The sequence below is a fragment of the Pogona vitticeps genome, chromosome 5 (genome assembly GCF_051106095.1).
Source record: "Pogona vitticeps strain Pit_001003342236 chromosome 5, PviZW2.1, whole genome shotgun sequence".
Taxonomy (NCBI): Eukaryota; Metazoa; Chordata; class Lepidosauria; order Squamata; family Agamidae; genus Pogona; species Pogona vitticeps.
The window spans coordinates 138,928,725-138,952,806 of NC_135787.1; the positions used below are offsets into that span (position 1 = coordinate 138,928,725).

General features: G+C 42.1%; 1 protein-coding gene across 5 annotated transcripts in view; it reads left to right on the plus strand.

Annotated features, from left to right (window-relative positions):
- The window catches only part of TMEM117 (transmembrane protein 117), a 277,135-nt gene that overhangs the window by 2,979 nt on the left and 250,074 nt on the right, over positions 1–24,082 (plus strand). For 4 of the 5 annotated variants that reach the window (XR_013537034.1, XM_078376879.1, XM_020795539.3 and 1 more), the window contains exon 2: positions 1,336–1,630. The exons of the other annotated variant lie outside the window; for it this stretch is intronic. Coding sequence is in view for 3 of the 4 variants with exons in the window: in XM_078376879.1 (XP_078233005.1) it covers positions 1,354–1,630 (277 nt within the window). In the remaining variant the exon portion in view is untranslated. The remainder of the gene's footprint in view (positions 1–1,335; positions 1,631–24,082) is intronic. 5 annotated transcript variants of the gene reach the window in all.

Genomic DNA, 24,082 nt, shown 5'->3' on the forward strand with positions numbered 1-24,082 from the left:
CTGCAAGATTAAATGCGATGCACAAGTTACGCTTTTTAGTAAGCATTAGATTGTTCCTTATCTCAATATGGGGTCAACTGCTGAGAAGAGGCCCACCTTATCTATTTTCAAAATAGCTTTATTTTGAGTTTTCTTGTTATCTTAGCTCCCAGTATTCATTTGGAATGCCAGTTGTGTGTGCACTTGTATGGACACAAGCCTGACCTAAGATAGTTTTGCTACCCTAGGTGAAGCATAGCATGGGGGTACCACAGGCAGCTCTTAACAGTAGAGGGGCACCCCAGCCTCTCTACCATCTGAGTGGACTTGCATAGTGTTGCACCATTAGATGATAAATAGTGTCCTTACAGTGAAGTTCTTAGAACCTGTCATGTGTCTGGATATTGGAATTCTTGCTTTGGGCTTAGATTGGCTTGGTTTTTCTTGCACTATTGAATAATAGCCAAAATATAGAGAAAGGAAGTAAGGCCTTATTTCCCATTGAAATGGACAGAACAAGTGAGTTGCAGCCTGCAATTAATATATGGTCTATTCATTCCAGTAGGATTTTGGTCACATGAGCCTGGTTTGACTTTTTACCACAGTTAATGCAGAAGAAAAGTGAAAGAGAAATACTGTATTTGTTATGGGAACAATCATTCTGGCCTAGCTGCGTTTTGTATTCATATTCTATATTGATTGCAGCAAGAGCTGCTTTTCATTTAATGGATGAAAGTGCACTTAGGTGAGAGACTCCATTCCACTAGTGTAGTAAAGCTCTAGGGGTTGCATCATCAGTAGGGCCAATGGTGCTAGTTGTTACCTGCTCCTTTGAAGTTTTTCCACCTTTCCTAAAGCTAGCTGAAAGCCTCTCAAGAGCTGGCTACAATGTTGTGAATTTTCTCTGCTAGGAGAAATGTTTTATAGTGGTTTGTTATTGAATGAGCAATTAAGGCCTGTAAGCTTCACAAAAGACCCAGTTCGGCAGTGTGTGTGTGTGTAGAATATAAAAGCTTCTAGAGTTGATTTCTTGATATGGCTCAATACAGTTGTCTACATTTTTAAATGGCCCTTAGTGATGGGGGAAGTGGGAAGTAGGAAGCCGGTTATGATCAGCACCTCAAAATTTACCCCAGCAACATTATTTCATTCTCTGCTGCCATCAATGTGCGGGACGTGGGCATCAACAGAGTTTTTGTCAATTCATGGGAAAGAGGATTTGAGGAAAAAGGTGGGCAGTTCAAGAGCCTTCTAAAGAAAAAAGTGGCCGGGGAGACGGAGGTGATGATATATAAGCACAATGCTCAGCATTGGATCTAACGCAGAATTGTGTACTTGTTTTATTGTTATGTGCAGGGGCCAGAGTGTCTGAGGATGGGCAAAGACTTTCGCTATTATTTCCAGCATCCGTGGTCCCGCTTAATTGTGGCCTATCTGGTAATCTTCTTCAACTTTTTAATATTTGCTGAGGATCCAGTGTCTCACAGTCAAACCGAAGCTAATGTCATCGTTGTTGGGAACTGCTTTTCATTTGTGTCAAATAAGTACCCTGAGGGAGGAGGCTGGAGGTTTCTAAAAGTGTTCCTGTGGCTACTTGCCATCCTCACAGGACTGATAGCGGGCAAGTTCCTCTTCCACCAGCGTTTATTTGGTAAGTCCCTCTGTGTGCTGAACACTTTCTCTCTCTGTTCTACCTCTCTGATGTCACAGTTTGAGACTTCCAGAAGGAAAATGCTACACAGCAAAGCTAATGGTGATGGGGGAATAGGATGCGCTACAGGGTAGAGATGGATCTCTCTTGAAAATTGATGTCATCAATAGACCATCAGTCTTAGTGATTGCAAGCAAAATGGGCCTTAAGAACTTGTGAAGGCACATCTGTTTCATCTAATGAAAAGGGCATTTATTTATTTTTTTTCACTCAGGATACTGTATGCTTCATGAAACTTTCCTCCTATAGTCTTGATTTAATCATTTCTAGAATACATCACCTTCATCATCTACAGTATTCTGTAATAATAGTTTATGGCATCTTATTTTGGTATTTGTCAGATATTGGTAACATTATCTTTATGGGCTATAACCCTGACATGACTACTGGTTTTGTTGGCTATGCAACTTTACCTAGTCTCCTGGTATAATTTTACTCTCAGCTTTTCCATCAAATTTACTTAGACATAGTGATGGACCAGGACTCTGGAGAATAAGGTTCAAATCTCCACTGAGCCATAGAAATTGACTTGGAGAGAGGAACTGGTAAAGCCACTCCTTAAATATCTCATTTACTTTGAAAACTCTCTTAGGGTTGCTGTAAGTTGATTCTGACTTGACAGCACAAAACATACACAGAGTCTAAAAAAGTAACTTCACCAAAGTTTTGCATTTCTTGTAAACCTGAGATTAACACCAAAGACTTTGTCCACAAGGCTACACTTTGAACTCCTTTTTAAAGATGGGGTTGGATCCGACAAGGTAGGTTCAAGGTACTGGGGGTACTGGTAAATTCCTGTGTTGTTTTTAGTGGGCTGACAACAGTTTCCGACTCCCACGTATATGCCATTGTAGCAATATCATGACTTTTTCAACTTTACTTAGGCTGCTAAAATGACAAAAAAAATGAGCTAACCGCATCTGGAGTTTAATGTAAAAGGACTGCTGGGGTACTGGAAACAGATTCCTTGGTGCTTAATTGTAAATTTTTTCCTGCTGTCTGTGGTTGGTGGCTCTTGTGGCGAAGAACAAAGTAATTTGATAATTCTTGTGTAAAAGCACATGCCAAAATAAAGTTGTTGGTTTTTATAATTCTCAACAGTGTTATTCTTCTCAGGAGGAATGTCCTCAGCCATAAGCAAAAACTAAGCTAATTCGATAAACACAGTTTATCCAACAAACACAGTATATTTTGTGAACCACTTGGGGAGCGTATTGTTCATGAATGGCTGGATAAATTCAGTAGTGTAACTGAATAAAATAAATAATAAAACAATAAACATTGGTGCGGGAGGAGTCTGCTAAGTGAAAAGTTCAGTATCTGATAGCATTGTGGTCTCATTAACAGAAACAAATGTAGAAGAGCAAATGGCAATCCATTTAGCTACATAGTTAATTTGGCATCAGAGGCAGAAATGCCGGTAAGTGGCATTCTCCCTTTCTCACTTTAAAACACAGCAATAATGCAACAATAATGAATTAAACAACAAATATGTTTGCTGTCAAAATATAACCACAAGAAAACAATAGTAAATTGAATAACATAGTTTCTATCTTTTCACAGAATACACTCAAAATCAACTGCGAGAGGCAGCCAGTTCACTTTAATGGTAGGGGTGGTCGAGATTAACCTGTTCTTGTTTCCTGTTCAACATGGCAGCTGAGGAAAGTATATTCCTGAAGGAACAAATCTCTGTATTTCCTGTCTCACCCTAAAATAGGCCTTTGGTGAGAGTGGGCATTTAATCTCTGAGCTGTGTGAAGTTCACTGGCTGGCTTTGGGGATTTTCACTCGTCCTTAGTTTAATGGTCTCCTGAGGATAAAATTAAGGGTCAGCACCGCACAAGCAGCTCTGAGCTTTCCAAAATGAAGATGGATGTATTTTTATTTGTTTAAAGGAAATAATCTGGATTAATTTCTTAGTAGTCCCTGTAAAATGGGGATTGCACCTGATTATTTCCCATATGGCAGTAACATACCGTGTGAGTTACAGTGCCCTGCAGAGTGGTGAATAGTAGCAGAGAGCAATTCCTTCTCATTTATCAAGGTGTAGTCATATGAGGTAAAATTCTGTTCATTACAGAATTAACAGAGCATTATGGATGAATAGCTTAACACATCTGGAGAATGTCATATATGATGTTTTGGACTATACTTCCCATTATCCCTGACCATTGACCATGCTGTCTGGGATTTTGGAGAGTTGATGCCCTAAACTAGATGGCTTCTGAAGTAATGTCCTGCTCTGGTAAGTTGCTTCTTGATAAAAGTGTTAAGTTTTGAGTTTTGAAGGGTTTTATTATCTTGTTATATTGTTGTGTTTTATTATTTATGTAAGCCACCTCTAGTAGACCTTGTCTAGGGGGGCAGGGTATAAGTCTAATAAAAGTAAGGTAAAGTAAAATCATATGTATTCTGTATTAACCCAGAGATGTGACCAGATGGGAGATGAAGATTCCCTAAAATCCAGATCTTATGATGTGAGGAATGATGAATATCACTGTTTCAAAACTGTCTGATCCTCAAAATATATCCTCTCCACAAGTGTGACTTTGCTGGTTAGGGGGAATTGGCCTTAAATTGCCACTTGTATTCCTCCTCATGCACCAGTTGCATTAATCGGTATGTTATGAGGGATCATAGGATAAGTTGTTAGGAAAAATAATCACCTTGTGCTATCAAGTCAATTCTGACTTATATTCACCCTTTTCAGGGTTTTCTAGGTAGAGAGTACTTAGAAGTCTATTTTTCATTCCCTTCTTCTGGGGGTGCCCTGGGACTTTGCAGCTTGCCCAAGGCCACACAGGCTGGCTTTTCTTTCAGAAGGCACAGTGGAGAATCCAAATCCCAACCCCTTCATTCCAGATACCGAAATCACTGAGTTATTCAGCCAGCTGGAAGTTGTTAATTCATGGCAATTTGCTACTGTAGCCTATGCCATTAGGCTAATGCTGGTGTAGCTAGCTAATAGGATTCTGGCCTATAAAAATGAACAAAAATAATTTTGTTTCTGTATCAAGGTTCCCTCTAAGGTGTGCGGCTGTCCACGTGCCACCCTGCCCCCATTGTGCAGCATTCCTCCTCTTCCACACACCCACAGTGATTGTTTCCAGCCTTCTGGTTGTGATGGAACCCTGCATGGGAGGGCAGAGTCATCCTTGGGGGTGTGTGGAGTGGCACATGTGAGGGATGGAGCGGGGCTGAAAATTAGAGGGAATGTTGGTCTTTGTCATCCGGTGTTGGTGCGAACTGTAAAAAATGTTTGGACCAGGTTTTGTACAGTATCACAGAAACCTCTGTATAAGTTTATTTGTTGGTATCCATCAGCTTTCCTTCTAAAGATTTATAATTGGCTACCTCTACTAGCTTTGTTTTCTGGTTCATGGCGATACTGTAGCTGCCAGAATTTCAGAAGTAGCTGCAGAAGGACTGCCACATTTTTTGCTGAAACACTGCCTTATCTCATGGAAGCTGTGTCATAAAAATGTTAACAAAGGTGAAGAAAAGCTGAAGTAAGGCTTTTCTTCACCTTTGCTGAGTAATTTGCAGTTATGTCCCTCCCACCATTAGTATCTAGGCCAAAAAAGATTCTTAAGGCATTAAAAAAATCCAGACATTTCACAGCTTAGGCAAAGATGCTTTTAATTTCCCAAGGTGACAAGTTAACCACAACCACGATGAAAGTAACATTAGAGTGTGTCTACAGGGCTAGTGAAGAACTTAGGGTCAGACGGGTTAGACAGACAGCTGGTAAGCAGAATGCCTTAACATCTGAAAATAAACTGTTTTTGTCTAAAGCTTTCATGAAAATCCTTCAGTGACATGGAAACAGGTGGGATGGTTCGCCAGCCTTGCTCCATCTGCTTGTGAAAATGCACAGTTGGCTGCACTAAGGCAAGGCAAATCTTAAGTGCCACCCAGAGTAATAATTGATCTTCTACAGTATGTTCTGTTGATTATGCAAATGTTTTTCAGCAGGGAAATCTAAAGCAGGTTTTCTAAATCAGGAGTCTGAAGACAGGACAAAGGGCAACATCTTGCAGCAAAAACATCAGCCTTTCTGCTACATATTGGTTCTATTTTAGTTCTGTACCATTGAATGAAAAGGCAGAAGGAAAGATTATCTGCATTTTCTCTCTCCCCTCCCCCTGAAGTTCTCCAGTTCTTTTGCTACACAATGTGACTTTTAAATAAAAAATTCTGTACTTGATAATCCACATCAAAACATCTTGGCAGCGGTATACATTTTAATATGTGCTATTTTAGGGGAAGAAAACCAGGCTGCATTAGAGTTGTCAAAACTGGTGCCTGAAGGTTATACCAAGTGTGGCTGTGCCATGTGATAGAGTTATGCTGGTGGGGAAATATTGCTCCAAAATACATAGAATATTCTATGCCATTATCAGGGGAAGGTTGGTTTTAGGTCCCTTGCTTTCCAAGCCAGCAGGCAGGCTATACTTCCAAGAAAGGGGTGGTTTGGGATATGATTCCATTACTGTACGTTAAAAGATCAGTGGGAGAATAATGTTCTATGTTTATAAAAGCTATGCATTTGAAATAAACCCCTTGTGAATCTGTCAGTCTATGAAGAAAGACAGGGAGGTACAAGTAAGTACACTCAAATGACTAAGATGGTCGGAAGCGTTCTATTTAGTAATTCAAATCCAGTTGCTTATTCCATCATCTGGAAGGGAAAGAGACTTTGCCAATGACATTCAGAAATATTTCTGTTTGTGATGCAGCCTGGTGTCTATTGAAAACCCTGGTGCCTTTTGCAGTGTCATTTAACTTCTTTGGGTAAAAGCCAAATAAAGCCAAAGGTAAAAGTAAAAGTAAATGCTGAAGGGTTGCACTATTGAAAGATATTGGGTGATGGATCGGGGTTTTTGCATTCGGTACAAAGTTGTTTGGTAGTCACATGGTTTTTGAGTTGGTGTGTGTGTCGTATTGGGAAAACTTTTAATCCATTTTAAAACTGTCTTGTATATTATTAGTTGAGGGGGCTACACAGGCTTTTAGAATAGTTGCATTGGAGGCTTTGCCCCGTGCATACCCACCCTCACACTGGTTGCCTTTTGCAACCACTAGCTGCTGCTGTGGTGTTATTTTTAATATGCTTTTTAAATGGGTTGGAGACCGCAAAATAAAGATTGATTGAATATGTTCGGCCTCTCCACCATGCCATGAGCATTTACAAAATGCATGGCCCCATAGTAGCACACCTTTGCACCCTAGGAATCTCGGTGTTTCTGTACATCGACGACTGGTTACTCGTGGCTCAGTCACGTGCACAAGTGCTGAAGGACATTGCTGTCACTCTTTCTCTACTAGTAGATCTGGGCCTCAAAGTCAACGTCAACAAGTCAGTACTAATCCTCTCTCAAAGAGTCATTTATATAGGCACTGTTCTAGAGTCACATCACGTGAGGGCTTTTCTCCCTTGAGAATGTGCAGTCAAGATACGTACTCTTGTCAACCACTTCCAGCCTCATGTGCTGGTCACGGCTCATCAAGTACAATGCCTTCTTGGCCTCATCACTTCTGTTATCCAGCACACCCGACTAAAAATGTGCTCGCTACAATCATGGTACCTATCCCTCTTCGACCCTCTTCTCGACCCACCCACAATGCTTTTCCAAGTCACCCCAGAACTTGCATCTCAGCTGATTTGGTGGGCCACCCTGGCAAACCTATTCCTCGGCAGGCCTTTTGCACCTCTCCAATTAACAACCCAAGTTATGACCAACACCAGCCCCGTTGGTTGGGGTGCTCATTGCCAAGGCCTGCGAGTTCATGCTACCTGGTCCCTGTGCAAAAAAACTCAACATATCAACAACCTCAAATTGCTTCCGATTTTCAAAGCGTTTCGTACCTTCAAACCATTCGTTGTTGGTACAGCTGTGCAGGTGATCACTGACAATACGACAGCACTCTATTACATCAACAAACAGGGAGGTACACACTCTCTACCCCTCCTTTACCTTACCATGCAGTTTTGGGAGTGGTGTCTGGATCGCCATATTTTTCCATAGCGGTTCATATCGCCACACAACACAACCAATTAGCAGACTCTCTCAGCAGGCTGAATTCTCAAATGTTGCTTTCGGACGTGTCTTTGGTCTTGCCGTGATTTCCCTCCACCTATAAGATAAGCTTGTTAATCACCCATTAGTGTGCATTCCCAGATACCTCGAAGAAGAAAGAGAGGTTACTTACCTGTAACTCTGTTTCTTCAAGTGGTCATCTGTGAATTTACACTTCCTGCCTGTCCTCCCATCTGCAGTGGTGGGCTGTTGGGAAATGAGGTAATTGCCAGGATGGATGGACCACATGCGCTGGGGGATGGCTCCAGGCTAATGCTTGTTTGAGCTCTAGAATATTCCAGAGACCTCTGCGCAAGCCCAGATGAAACCCATTAGTGTGAATTCACAGATGACTACTTGAAGAACCATAGTTACAGGTTAGTAACCTCTCTGTTTCTGCAACAGTTTAGAATCACTTTATGCACACTAAACATGAACCTTTGCAGGCATTCAGTTTGAATGCTCTAAGAGGTTTAATTTTTTTAGGATGCAAGCTGAGGCACCTCATGACCTGAACAACACTTAACTCTATCCATCTAGAATGAAGCCTTCCCCTGCTCCTTGGGCAGAGGCTGGAAGTAAGCTGTGTGACTCTTGTCTGTACCAAGTCAAAATTAGTTTTGAACAATATGGTTAACCTACAGTAGGCAGCCAGTGGCATATTTTCTAATGTATTTTGGCCCTCTCTTATATGGGGAAAGACTGTAGCTGAATGAGCCAACACTGAGTTTAGATGTTTGGGAGCATGTATTTGGGAGCTTTCCATTATGAAGGAAATCAACCCTGAGTGCTCACTGGAAGAACAGATCCTGAAGCGGAGGCTCCAATACTTCAGCCATCTCATGAGAAGAGAAGACTCCCTGGAAAAGACCCTGATGTTGGGAAAGTGTGGGGGCAAGAGGAGACGGGGACGACAGAGGACGAGATGGTTGGACAGTGTCATCGAAGCTACCAACATGAATTTGACCCAACTCTGGGAGGCAGTGGAAGACAGGAGGGCCTGGCATCAAGGGGTTGTGAAGAGTTGGACATTACTTAACAACTAAACAACAACAACAATTTGGGTGCTTGGCATGTAGAGGGTCCTTGGTTTCAATGCTAGCATGAGCTGGAGAAAACTCCTCTATCATGTGATGGAGATCTATTAACAACGAGTGAAGACAGTATTGAACTAGATGGACCAATAGCCTGATCTGATATTAGTCCATTCTTCATGGTCTCTGTGAATGCACACTAATGGGTTTAATCCATACTTGCGCAGAGGTCTCCGGAATGTTCTAAAGCTTCTTTGCTACGTTCATGAAGGTCCGCCCCCCTAGCCCACGAGGTCTGCCCGCCCTCTCATGTACCTCAGTTCCTTTTTGCCACCGCCACATGAAGTCTCTCTCTCATCAAGCTGCTGCGTTCGTCTTCTATTTTCTCTAAAAAGGAATATTAGGACCGATTTCAATCTTCAGTACTCTTCAAATCTTCACTAGATAGGTAAATAATTTGGACTCCAACCCCCATTTTTCTTCTTCCTGCCGTTTATGGCAACCCTGCCCACCTTCAAGAAGTGCACTTGGTGCATGAATAAAATCCCCCTTACTGACGGCCATAATATCTGCCTGTTCTGCTTAGGGCAAGGCCATCAAACTGCATCTTGCCAGTTTTGTGAAAACTTTACAAAGCAAGCTTTGAAACTGAAGCAACAGAGACTAAAATCCTTTCTTTGGGAAAAATCCCTTAAGCCAAGCTCAAAATTTACCCAGGACGGAGGCATTGCTGCCGATACCATAGAGACTCTGATTACACTGAGTCGTCCGTATCACAGAGATACCAATCACGATACTATGATACGTCCTGATACTGCTCATCAACAGATGAACGTTCGGTCTGATCGGCTTCGGTACCAAAACTGAAGTCAAAGAAACAAAGGACAGAACGTCTTCAGCTGACACACACGGTACCAAACACCACCTCGGTACCAGCCCAGCATTGGAAATATCAGCAATCGTCACAAGCTGCGGAAACCAATATAGTCCCGAGAGTATCGGACACTGGTATCAAAGCCCCACATAAAGGACATGTCAGGGATCACACCTCCATGATACAGACTGAAATAGCCACAATCAAGCCACGTCATACTACCCAGTCTTATCCACCTATTTTGGCCTCGTCTTCATACTCCACATCACCTCGTTCTTCCCCGTTAGACATAGATTTAGAACCATTGCCTAACCTGCCTGCTCCAGGAGATGATACCATCACTAATGATTCACCTTCTCCTTCCGAAGATTTTTTCTCTTACTCGCAGTTGATCCTCACAGTAGAAGTCTTCATTCGAGATTAAGCAATGACTGCTCACTGTACGATCGCAGTTCCACTTCCTCAATTCATCAATAACTTCAGCGGCAACCAATGTTTCATTATCCTGCGATTCCCATTGCAGCGACAAGACACACCATACGTGGTCATCTGCTGCAACACTACAGTTTGCGATTTATGTCACCAAGACAATTGAGACACTTAAGATCTTGGTCTCGTACCACCATAGCATTGCTTGAATCTTGATTTATAGTACTTCTTCCCTTCTACCGATATGTAAGAAGAGCACATCCCTCCTTTATTTACCACTTTTCATTCCAATCTTCAAAATTTGGAATTTCATAAGGACAACCAGCTCATGTACAACTCTCTTGCTTCTATACTTTCACCAAGAAATGACCCTTATCCACTGAACACTTTCGTCCAGATTAACATGACCCATTATACCTACATAGATTGCTAAATCAAAAAAAAAAATGTTATCAACCCTTATCATACCATATGTCAGATCCGGCTATCTGGCCAATTTCTGTTCCTCATTACGTCACTCCAACAAGTTTCTACACTTTCAAAAAAAGGAGAGAGAAATTAGATTTACAATAAAATGGACACTCCACTGCAGTCTGCTTTACCTATGTCTCTAATTAACACCATGAAATAACCTTCTAAATAAAAGTAATACTACAACTAACTGCTAACCATCGAGTTCACACCAGGAAGCACATACTTCATGGACTTGATCCACGGTAAGGCAGGAATCAATCTTCTAATGGATTATTTACTACTCTCAATTCATGTTCCATCAGGTCATGCAACTCTTTACTGTTCAGGACTGAGATCTGTTTGATATGAGACACAGCTTCACCCGCGGTGTATAAAACCTGATCTGCTTACCCCAGATCACAAACTAAGGCTTTGAACAAAATATGACAACACCTCATGTAGAAGTTTGAACCACAAATGAGGACATGTTTCCTAGACAAATGAGCCAGAGATGATGACACCTCTGCTAGAGTTGGGTCTTCTTCACTTCTGCAGTGACGGCCCTCCACCTTTTAAGGTAAGCTGGTCAATCACCCATTAGTGTGCTTTCACAGAGACTACGAAGAAGAAAGAGAAGTTACCTACCTGTAACTCTGATTCTTCGAGTGGTCATCTATGAATTCACAGTTCCCTCCCATCCTCCCCTCTGTCCATCACTCTTGTATCTCTTGATGCAGCGGCAGGCATACCTTGGAACTGAGGTACATGAGAGGGCGGGCAGATCTTGTGGGCTAGGGGGGCTGTCCGTCACGAACGTAGCAAAGAAGCTTTAGAACATTCCTGAGACTTCTGCGCAAGCACGGATTAAACCCATTAGTGTGAATTCACAGATGACCACTCGAAGAATCAGAATTAAAGGTAAGTAACTTCTCTCTTCTTGTGTTTCTCATTTTAATTACAGTCCCTTCCTCATAAACAATCTGTTAGATATCATGAGCAGGCTCACCTACAATTCTTATCAATTATCAGTTTTTCCCTTGAACAAAAATGAAGTACATTGTACCATTGGCTGTGTTGTCTAGGGCCAGTGGGAAGCATAGATTGAAAACATCTGGAAGGCCACAGTTACTTGATCCTGATGGGGAAGGTTTGCCCTTCAGCCCAGCACTATAAACATTATTGCTTCTGAAGGCAGAAGAATCTCTCACACAGAGAGAATATATGTGTGAAGTGTTTCTTGCTGAATAATAAAGCATTTGCTCTTTTAAAGTTCTAAGTGGAATTTTCCAAAGTAGAAACTGAGCAGTAGAAGGAATTATACAGAATTGCTCTCTGGGGTTCCTGCACTTCCATCTTAATTTTGAATCTTTTTAAAAAAATCACAAATAATTTAAAACCTACCTCATTAAAAAGAACTGTAAATGAAAATTATATTCAACTTGTATCCTAAGAATAATGAACCAGCTTTTTACATTACTTTGGGGGACAGATGGGGAGAGGTACCAAAGCATCCAGTGAAATGTAAAATGTACAGATACACTCAGTTGAAATGTCTATTCTTCCTTGTAGAGTAATATTCATCTGAATTTTAAAAATGATTTGTGTGGGATGAAATCTTGCCTCCTTAGCACAGAATAGTTTTTCATTTCAATAATGGGGTAATTAGTCTAACTACACACACATATTGAAACATATGATCATTTTGTGGAAGCAGTGCTTTCAAAATAATTTCTTTCATACCAGCTGCTTCCTGTTTTATGCCATAAGTATTAAAATAAGAAGTATGGGGGGGTGTGCCAAGGGAAGAGATCAGCGTAATATCTTTGTTATGTCTTACACTGAAAGCCACATCTTGTGGAGTGTATTAAGTTTGTTGTGAGATGTATTGAGGTGGGCAAATGCCAGAGTCCATGGGTTGCACTGACCCATCCTGGGACCTTGGAGGCCTGGACCCACTCCCATGTGAATGATTCCATTTTTTATTCCAGAAATAGGGCCCTTACTACTGGCCAGGTTTTGGGTTTTGTCTTTTTTTGGAAAAGTTAAATTTGCTTGGGGACATTCAAAACATTCCAGAATTGCCCACATACTCTTCTGGAGGGCATAAAGATACTTTCTAAGCCTATGGAAAAAAAATAAAATCAAAACAAAACTATTTTTTTGTGCGTGTGTTGCCAGAGTGTGTGTCATCATTTGGTATTCTGAGGGGCCACATGGGGCACATGTGTTGCACGTAGCTCATCCCTGATCCGTATCAACTAACCAGAACTAGAAATTTTCACCTTTAGTAAGAATGGATCTTTTATGAATCTAATAACTCTTAATGCCCAATTAAAAGAAAGCTGCTCAAACATTCTTTGTGGGCAACATAGATAAATCATGACAATGTACTTTTGCTGATTAAATGCTCCCCCTGTAGCTAAAGACAGAAGAAACGTGCAACCCCACAGGTGATAGGGTGGCAGATGATGTTAACATTTTTGCTTCCATAGTATGAGTTATGGCTCTATCACACTTTCAAAAGAAGGAATAGCTGGCTGTCATTGTGTTTTGATGATATCCATTAGTCTTGTTAAGCATTCCATTAATAACTTTTGAACTGCAGAGCTGGAAGGGACCCTATGGACCATTGAGTCCAGGCCCTCTGAAGGAGGCACAGTGGAGAATTGAACTCCCAACCTCTGGCTCCACAGCCAGAGGCCTAAGCCACTGAGCTATCCAGCAGTTCCAGGCTCTTTCAACACACTTTTTCCTTTGAACCATGTTCCAAATACCATTGGATGCCTACAGATGGGGATCTATAGCTGGGAGGAGGCAACTCTGCTTCTCTTTAATTTGCACCTTCTATGTTTTCTGAGCCCAGTTTTAAATGTCAGGTTCTCATCTTGTAAAGATCTGTGTGGTTTTAAGTCAGAGATATATAAAGGACAATCTTTTCTTTTTATAGTTCTCGGTAGTTAAGGGAATGATAAACCACATCTGAGTACTCTGTACATAGCAAACCCAAAGTCAGCACACTGTGATTATTAAGATCTTTTGGAGAAGCTCTGTGGGAGTTAAGCAAGAAAATAAACAATATTTGGTAAAGAATAGGGCAAGATTTTGTTCAGTGATATAAATGAATGAAAGGCTGATGCCAGAGGCCTCATGTGGTCAAGGAGGGTGAATCCCTCAAAGAGGCAGCAGGCCCTCTGACTTAGCTTGTGGATTCCCACTGTGGTGACCTCCAGATGGGTCAGAATATGTGTTGTCTCCACCCCCCTCCCCAGACTGGTCTTTTCGGAATTGCCCAGCTGATAGAATGCCAGCATTCTAAGCACATAGTGAAGAGGCCCCTTGAGACCTTCTCATTCAGCCACAATCATTGTAACTTCAGTATTCCCAATGAATTGACACGACATATTTGGTCTCTCAGGGATGTAACCTCTACAATTTGCTAATAATAGAGATCCCTTTAGCAGAAAGCATGTGACTAAGAGCTGAATTTATTGGCATAATCACGCAAACATGAACTGACAAGCAGCTGGGCCCTGTGAATGCTGGCTCATCAGTTTCCAGCTATGGCATGGGCCCAATTATTGAAAGTTGGTTTGAAAGAGAAAACTTGGCATCATGTACCATTGACAATGCAAATTGCTCTTCTAAAAAGAAGAAGTAAGCAACACTTCCAGAAGCTCCTCTTATTTGTTGTTCCATATTTAAAAAGATGTGTGTGTGTATTTATATTTGTGTAAGCATAGGAATACTTCTACAGAATCCAGAATGTTCCTAACAGGTTTATGGTGTCTGTGGCAGGGATGGGGAACCACTGGTGTTATAGGTATTTTAGAGTTCAGCTCCAAAAATGCAAGTCAGTATGGCTGTAGATTCTTAGTAAATACTTGTGCTGAAGGGTTTGTGAAGAAGAAATTGAAAGCTTTTATGGAAGTGTCCAGGAAGAAATTGATCACATGTGAGAATAAGATGTGCTGATAATTGTAGGTCACTGGAATGCAAAATTATGAAACAAAACACATCCAAATGTTGTTGGAAAATTTGGCCTCAGAGTCAGAAGCAAAACAGGAGAATTACTCATTGACTTTTTGTAAACTGAACAATTTGTTTATTGCAGATATGTGCTACAGGCAGTCACACAGATTGCTGTCCTTATAGATGGTAAATCCCTAGATGGCCAATGCAGAAATCAAATAGATTGGATAATTAAAAGAGGTAAATGGAGAAACTGTATTCTCTCTACAAAAACAAGACCAGGAACAGGTTTTGCTATATATATTAAAATAAATAAATAAATAAATAAATAAATAAATGTAGAAGAATCTCAGTGCCAAAATATAGACAAAAATTTTGATTAATTTTAAGTCTGTACTGTATAAAGAATAGATGTGTATTGCAGAACTTACTTGATTGTGAAACAGAAGAACTATTAACTGAGCTCAGAGATATTTTGGGGGGAAAATGCAAGAAGATTAGAAAAGCCTAGGTAGACAACTGAAGAAGCTTGTAAAATTGTTGCTGGCATTGAAGATGCAAAAGTAAAAGGTAACAGGAATTTAATCCTAAATGCATCTTTTCAGTAACTATTATGAAGAGACAAAGAGAACTATTACAATAATCATTTCAAAGAAATAGAACAACAACAAAAGAGAAAAGAGTTTGCTTTTCTGGAATTCAAGAAATCAAAGGGAAATTTAAACCTAGATTAGGAATCTTAAAAGATCAAGAGGGGAATATGGTATTTGACCTGGATGAAATAAAGAGAAAGCAGAAATAATATATTGAAGAATGATACAAAGATAATAGATTCCTTTGAAGAAAAATCTTATGATGATGACACTGCAGCTTTAGAAATCTATTCTCAAGCAGTGGAAGGAATAAATCATTGGGAGTAGATGAGATACTGATAAAAATATTTCAAGTTATGGAGGCTGAACCTGTCGAAATTCTAATAAAAATATGCCAAGAATTATGGAAAAGAAGAAGCCTCTGTGCTGCAAGGTCAGAAGACCAAGCAGTCGTAACATCAAATCCACGGGACAGAGTGAGCTCCTGTCGCTTGTCCCAGCTCCTGCCAACCTAGCAGTTCGAAAGCATGTAAATGCGAGTAGATAAATAGGTACCGGCACAGTGGGAAGGTAACGGCATTCTGTGTCTAGTCATTCTGGCCACGTGACCACGGAAACTGTCTTTGGACAAACGCTGATTCTACGGCTTGGAGATGGGGATGAGCACCGCGCCCTAGAGTCAGACACAACTGGACTAAATGTCAAGGGGAACCTTTACCCTTACCTTATGGAAAACAGTAGCCCACAGACTAGAAAATTTCAATATACATTACAATCCCCAAGAAAGGCAACATCAAGGAGTGCTGTAACTAAAGGACCAGTGCATTAATGTCCCATACCAACAAAGTGACATTCAGAGTGCTTCAACAAGAACTTTGATTGTATAGGAAGTGAGAAATGCCTGATGATTGTGCTGAATTTCAAAAAGGAAGAGGTGTTAGAGATCATATTGCTACTGAAGCATGCCAAAGAATTTCAGAAGATCAATCTGGGCTTGACAAACTTTAGCAAAGCCTTGTGTAGATCATGGAAAGCTGAGGAGCATTGTAAAAGCAAAAAGAAAAAAAAGTATGTCTCAACACTTGATTGCCATGTACATAACCTACATTGTGAACAAAAAGGATATGGAGAAACAGAATATTCTCCTATAGGCACAGATGTCAAAGAAAAGTATATTTTATCTCCTTATCTGTTCAGTCTGTATATGGAATATTTACAGAAAGGTAGATGAGATTCGGATGGAGAAGTGAAAACTGGTGGAAGTCATTGCTGTTTTCTGTTAATACTAAGGTGTAGAGATGGGCATTAAGCATGTTGGGTTGTCCTAAGTCATTGGCATAGCACCACAGGTGGTGCGTATTCCCTACACACTCCCCCTTGCTTTTACCCCCACTCATCCCTCGCTGTTGCACGATCTTCCAGTCCCAGCAGAAGCATGGACTTCCCTTCTCTGCCTCCTCCAGCAGCTGCTCACTTAGATGATGAGGTGGGGCAGGGATTCCTGCAGTGCTACCTGTGAGTGAGCACCTGTTGGAGGAGGCAGAGAAGGGAAGTCCATGCTCCTGCTGGGACTGGAAGATTGCACAATGGTGAGGGAACAAGCAATATATGCCAGCTGGTGAGTGGGGGAGCCAGTAAGGGGGTGGGCAGAGAACATGCACCACCTATGGTGCCATGCCAACGACTTAGGATGACCCAGCCTGAAGTGTTTCATGTCCATCTCTACTAAGGTGTTGAATGCATGACACTGTATTATTGGCAGAAAGCAGCAATGGCTTGAAATGACTCCTGATCAAGGCAAAAGTAGAAAGTACAAAAGCAGGGCTGCAATTGAATATGAAGACCAAATGCCAGCACATGTTTCCAGGCTCCATGTCATTCCGTCGCAAATTGTTTAATCATGGTTCTGACTCTTAATTCTGTCTGGAGGCTATTTGCATAAGCCTTGCTATCATCTTGTGGACTGTATTGTAAGAACTTATGAAGACCATTGAAAGTTGTAATTTGGTCACTGCTAAAACCTTGTAGATCGGGAGATAATGCATGAATATCCCTCTAAATGCTGATGGGTTGCTGCTCCCATTAGTTCTAACTAAATGTAAAGGATGAGGAGATTTTCCATTTGACATCTGGCAATTCACACACATTCTTTGTTCCTCCGACAGATCACTTGTCGTAAGCAAATTTCTCTTAGCTTCCTCTCTGCTGCCTTAACATTCTACATATTGAAATGTCTCTTCCAGATTCATATTGACTGAAGAGCCCTGTTCTGGTGTTACCCATCCACTTGCAGTCACCACATATATGAGGGGTGCTGATAAGTATTGAGCCTTTCCCAGAAAAAAATTGAGCTAGGAAGCTATAAATTGCAGGGTGTATTGGCCAATTTGTCTGTATTCAATGGTGCAAAAATCAACTACCTATGGTTTTAACTTATCTTTCATGTTCAGGTCCAAAGTGAACATGGCAGCACCTCCAGAAAAGTTCAGTGTGGAAGAGCATAGAACTGTAATCAAGTTCCTGTTTCTCCAAGGGAAAGGTGCAAAGCAGATCCATGATGAAATGTCACAAACCATGGGTGACAGTGGCCCTTCATATGGCCATATTGGCCATTTTGGTGTTGAAAGTGAGAAACCCAGTGGAAGGCCTGTTTCTGTCTCTGTGCCTGCCAATGTGAAAGCCATCCATGACATGATCATGGAGAACCACCAAATATCAGCCAAAAGTATTGCTATATATTGGAGAATATCACATGAGAGAGACGGTGCCATTATCCACAATGACTTGGAAATGAGAAAGCTAGCAGCAAAGTGGTTCCCCAAACTTTTGACAACTGAACAAAAGAGGAAATGTGTGGAGTCATTGGTGGCTGTTTTGGAACATTTTGCAAGAAATGAGTCAGATTTCTTGGGCAAACTGGTAACTGGTGATGAGATATGGATCTACTGTTATGATCCTGAGACAAAAGGAACAGTCTAATGAATGGAGGCACAGTGGTTCCTCCAGGCCAAAGAAGTTCCGAGTGCAAAGGTCGGTGCAGAAGCAAATGGCAACAGTTTCTTGGGATAAGAAAGGAGTTCTGCTGGTGGACTACCTCCAATAGGGTTCAACCATCAATGCAAAATATTACTGTGCTTTATTGATGAAGTTGAGGCAAAACATCATGGAAAAAAGTCGAGGAAAGCTCTCCAAAGGTGTCATCCTGTTGCATGACAACGCCTGGTCACACACTGCAGGTGAAACAATAGCAAAACTGCCATCCTTAGGCTTTTAAGTGATGCCCCATCCACCCTATTCTCCTGACCTGGCTCCTTCTGATTATTATCTGTTCCCTAAACTAAAGAAAAGCCACCTAAAGGGACAAAATTTGGGAGTGTTCTGGAGGCAACTAATGCTGCAAATGAGTGGTTACACCAGCAGTGGGAAGAATTTTATTTGCAGGGACTTAAGAAGCTGCAGGACTGATGTCGCAAGTGCATTGACTTCCTGGGGGAATATGTAGAACAGTGTGGCGGTTACAGCTTTCTAGCTCAATTTCTTCTGGGAAAGGCTCAATATTTATCAGCATCCCCTCATAGAGGAGAGCACTCTGTCCTCACCCACTCTTTTTAGATAAGTCCTGATTAGATGTGTGCAGAAGTTCACTCTCCTGAAAGTGGGGGTCAACAGATCTGGAGCAGCTTTCAGTATCCTTGGGGGCTTTCCAGAATCCCAGTTCACATGGAGAGCCCCCACTGAGCTCTGCCTTCTATTTGTGGTAGCTGTGAACAGATAAAAGTTATCTGAACAAGTCGGAGTCAGAAAGCATGTCATAGCCTTAAAATTAGATCTCAGAGTATAATCTTGTTTTGCAATAGCGAGGGACTCAGTTTTGGATTATGACAATGGAACAGAGGGAACTGGTTATCCCTAGCTGCTGCTTCCAGTAGTTTTTAATGGCAAAGCAAGGCCAAAGGCCCTCCTCCTGCCATCTGCAACTGACAAGTAATCAACTAGTTCTGAAGAGAAAAGAAAATGGAGAGAAAAACAAGAAAGAGAGAGAACAGAAAAAGGACGAGAGGGAAGAGCCTAATTGTAAATGACCTACTAAATTACGGGACTACACAAAAGACCATAAACTGCCTAAGTTTCAATCCTGCAAATTACAAGCCACTCTTCCAATTACCAACCACAGTACTCTTACTTGTCAGAGGACCAAAAACAGGCATCCTTTGCCTCCCTATGCTTTAAACAATCTTACAAAATATCATTTATGGTCTCCTGCATACTACACACATCACATAGATTTAGAATTGATTTGCCCAGTCAGTATGAACAAGAGTAAACCTTTGTTCCTTCTCCATGGTCCTGGTTTAAATTATGACCCTGTGTGTTTGCTGCATGATGCAAAGAACAGCTGATGGTGTTGAGGCAGAGGGGATGCGGACATAGCATGGGAAATAAAGTGCGAGGCCATCTCCTTCAATCCCCATCTTACTTCTTTCATGCTGCTTTTAGAGGGAAATGAAAATTACACTGGGAAATATCTAATTGTGGATTTCCCTGGTAATGTCTCTTGTGAGGCCCTTAGAGAAATCAATAGCAGGACTGTCCACCAGAGGTCATTGTTTGCAAGTTTCGATTTTCTAGATGGGGGGAAACATCTTGCCTGGACTCTTAAAATAATTCTAAACTGGAAAAAGGTATCCAAGATTAATTCCTTGTACCTTCTCAGAAATATCATACTGATTCTATGGGGAAAATATAACAAAGATGAGTTTTGCATTAAATGCAAAATGTAGTTCATATGTAGTGAGATGATGGCTTGTACAATAAATATGTGACACAGCCTATATGCACATAAAGAGGCATATGGCTCTGATTAGATGTGCAGAATTGTGTTTCAGATTTCTTGAGAGCTATAAAGCTTTTCAGTGGAGATTTCCTGAAAGTGCTTCCTCAATCTGGCAACCTTCCTATGTGATGGACAACAGTTCCCATTGGTCTTAATCAGGATGGCCGTCAGGCAGTGGTAATGGTCCAATTGACTGTTCATCTGAAGGGAGTCTCACCTTGTACCCACTAGAAGGCCCTTTTTGTTTTAGCTGTTCCCCATACCTCACAGTTTGGGGTCCTCTCTCCTTGGCTGTAGTCAGACGTGGCAAAGTCCCAGATCTGATATTTCAAGGGTCCAAATCCCTGCCCTTCCTCACCACCGACCTCTCCTGGCTAGAAAGGGGAGTCCTCACTTCTTCCACAATAGCAGGGACTCTTTTTGTGCTCTTAATGAGTACTCCCAGGAGCAGCTAGACACACTGAGAGTGCTTTGCTCCCCCACCCTCCTCTCTCCATGGAAATAATTTGAGGATGTGAAACCTGGTTCGTAGCTGAAGCAGCCAGTGGAAAAGCTCTACCCAACACTTCAGCTGAGAGTTAAACGATGACCTCAGAAAGTATGGCTATGTCCTGTGATGTCATCCAGCCCACACAGAGTTGTATAAAAGAGCCTGGCCTTCCATGGTCAAAAACCCTTGGCGTTTCTGAGTAGCAGGGGCAGGGGCTTCACAGTAGCTGACAGAGAAGTGGATTTTCCTACAAACAGTATGTCCAAACTATCTCAGATGTAATACAAAGTATTTAAGGGTGTTCTGGTCTTGATTTGGGAGTTATGAACCATTAACATTACAAAAGGCCTGTTCCTCATCTGTTGATATCGACTGATCCAGCAATCTGCAGTTTTAGACTCTTCTTCGGGATGGGGGAGCCTGGTGAGCATTGTACTTCCAAGCATACCAATCTACCACTGATGGGGTATCTAGCGTTCCTTATGATCATGATTTCTTATCCAGGTTAACACAAAGAGATGGCTGTATCCACCCGTAGTCTCCAACTGAGAATGCATTCCTTGCTGATTGAAAGGCCGAACACAGCACTGCCCTGGTCTGCTTCTGTTCTCTGTTCTGCATCATGAAACCACTGGCATGTTGCCCGAGGCTGATGACACTCCATTTTTCCATCGGGTGTTGTCTCATCCTTTGCATAGGGCTGTTAATATCTGGCATGTGTTAAGCATTCAGCTCAGACTGCTGGCAGTTTCAGAACTAGCGACGAAGCCACCTGGGTAGTCTTTTCATAGAACAGGCTGTGGGTTTACAGCAGCCTGTTTGTGACTTTGCATTTTCTCGTCTGTTACATTCTTTGAAAGAATGGGGTAAACAGCATGTGGGGTGTGTCCTTTTAAAAAACAACAAAAACAACTTATGAGTGAACCCCTGCTGAAGGCTTTATATGCATTCACACAAACAGTCATGCTGGTGGAGTATCCTTGGTGGTGTAACTGCCATTCAGAGTGTTTGACTGATGACAGAACTGGGTCATAGAGAGACATTTTCTGTACATTGCTTTTGTGTTGAGACAGCAAGATGAGAAAGGGCAGAAAGGATCTTTGTAACCACTCCAAAATATTCACCAAATTAGGTGTGGGATGTGAAACTTTTTGCCTCTTCCAACACAGAGGGGTGGGGTGGGGGTGGGAAAAGAGAGTCTAGAAATGTCATAGGATGCTTAGAGCACAGGCAAGTTAATTTCTTGGAGTGTAACTATGTTGACCTAGGGAATTCTGAGAGTTGCAAGCACAAATTTGGGGTTCTTGTAATTTGAGAGGATGAGCATTTTAACCCCCCTATCTATCTGTCTATCTGTCTATCTGTCTATCTGTCTATCTATCTATCTATCTATCTATCTATCTATCTATCTATCTATCTATCTACCTACCTACCTACCTACCTACCTACCTACCTACCTACCTACCTACCTACCTACCTACCTACCTACCTACCTACCTACCTACCTACCTACCTACCTATTTGATTTTCACAAGCAGCAACAATAACAAAAATAACACCATCAAAATACATTAAGTTAAACTAAATTTAACTCAGAAACAAATATTAAAGCAAAGTTAAAACTGGCAGCAATTGAATAAAAGGCTGTTGGTCACAGAGTTCTTCAGCTGACAGATTTTGAAAAGCCTAACGGAATAGATAAAAGCTTCTTAAAAGATGCCAAGGAGGGGGCCAGGTGAATTTCAGCAGGTAATTCAGAGGCAGGGTGCAACCGCTGAGAAGGCCTGGTTCCTTGTTCTCTTCTTCTGGGCCTCCCTCAGGGCTAGCCCCCTCAGCTGTCCTGCTTGGGAAGAACCAGTAGGGTGGGCAGTTCCTGCTGGGAGCAGGTGTTCTGCCATACAATGAAGTCCCTAACTGCTTAAGTTTGTTTATTCCCTGGATCCATTCCAGTCGGACTTCAGGCCACACCACGGCACAGAAACGGCATTGGTCGCCCTGCTGGATGACCTTCTTCGGTAGGCTGACAGAGGCAAAATGTCCTTGCTCGTCCTCCTTGATATCTCAGCCGCCTTTGATACTGTTGACCATGCTATCCTCCTGGAGAGGCTCTCTGAGTTGGGAATTGGTGGCCTTGCTCTTGCTTGGCTCTGGTCGTTTTTGGAGAGCTGTCCCCAGAGAGTTCAGCTTGGGGAGAATGTATTGGCCCCATGATCCCTCAGTTGTGGGGTCCCACAGAGTTCGATCATCTCCCCAACATCTATATGAGTCTGTGGGGGGGTGTCATCCAGGGATGTGGAGCTTTGTGTCATCAATACGCTGATGACACCCAGCTCTAAATCTCCTTTTTTCCATCTGCAATGGATGCCATTCCGTCCCTTGGGTGCTGCCTGGAGGCCGTTCTACAATGGATGCAGTTGAATGGAGTAAGGTTGAACCCGGACTAAATGGAGGTCCTGCAGGTGGGTGGCCCAGATGTCAGTGGTTTGGGGAACTCCCAATCTTTTTTTGGGGGGGGATGACTCTCACCACAAAGAATTCGGTTCGCAGTCTGGGGTCCATCTTGACCCGATGCTTACCATGGAGACCCAGGTAGTGCCCGTGGATTGGTCTGCCCATTTACATCTTTGGCAGATCGCCCAGCTGCATCCCTATCTAGATTCGGGGGTGCTCACCACACTGGTCCATGCGCTTGTAATCTCAAGAATAGACTACTGTAGCACTCTCTACATGGGGCTTCCTTTGAGACGGATGCAGAAGCTCCAGATGGTCCATGGTGGCCAGGCTATTAACAGGGGTGAAAAGATTTCACCGTATTTCCCCCTCTCTGTCCGCTTTACACTGGCTACCTATCCACTTCCACATTGATTTCAAGGTGCTAACCATACAAAGCCCTTAATGGTTTAGGCCCTTGATACCTGGCAGAGTTCCTTCTTCTGCCGAGTTCTACCCGTATCACCCATTCCAGTCAGGCCGGGTGGCTGAGGGGCCTAATGCCAAGAGAAGTGTGCCAGGAAAAAACTAAAAATCAGGCCTTCTCAGCAGTGGCCCCTCGCCTATGGAACAACTTACCTGTAGAGATTCGCCTGGATCCCTCGCCGAGGGTCGTCAACACTAATTTGAAGACATGGCTATACTGTACAGGCAGGCCTTCCCTACAGCCATTACCTAGCCTATCTCCGTTTTCTTTTCTCTCTCTTTCTTCTTCTCTTCCTTTCCCCATCTTGGACTCTGTAATTAACTTGGAATTTATCTTACTTTATTTCTTGTTATATGTAAACTGCCCAGAGTAGACACATTCTAGAGGGGTGGTATATAAATGAATGAATGAATAAATAAATAAATACATAAATACATAAATACATAAATACATAAATAAATAAATAAGCAACAGCATTGATATTCTCATGCCTCTAAACTAGGAGTTGGCTCTGTTCAGTGTTTGGAACACAATTCCAACATGTCTAAACCCTGTGGAGGTTGGCAGGGGCTTTTGGGTGGTACAGTCCCAAATACCAGGTGGACAGAAGCTTTCTGATTCCTTCTAAACACTACTCTCTGAACATGGTAGTGCCCCATAGAATGGAGTGGTACCAGTCAGACGTGTCCAGCATAGCCAATGGCCAGGGATGATGG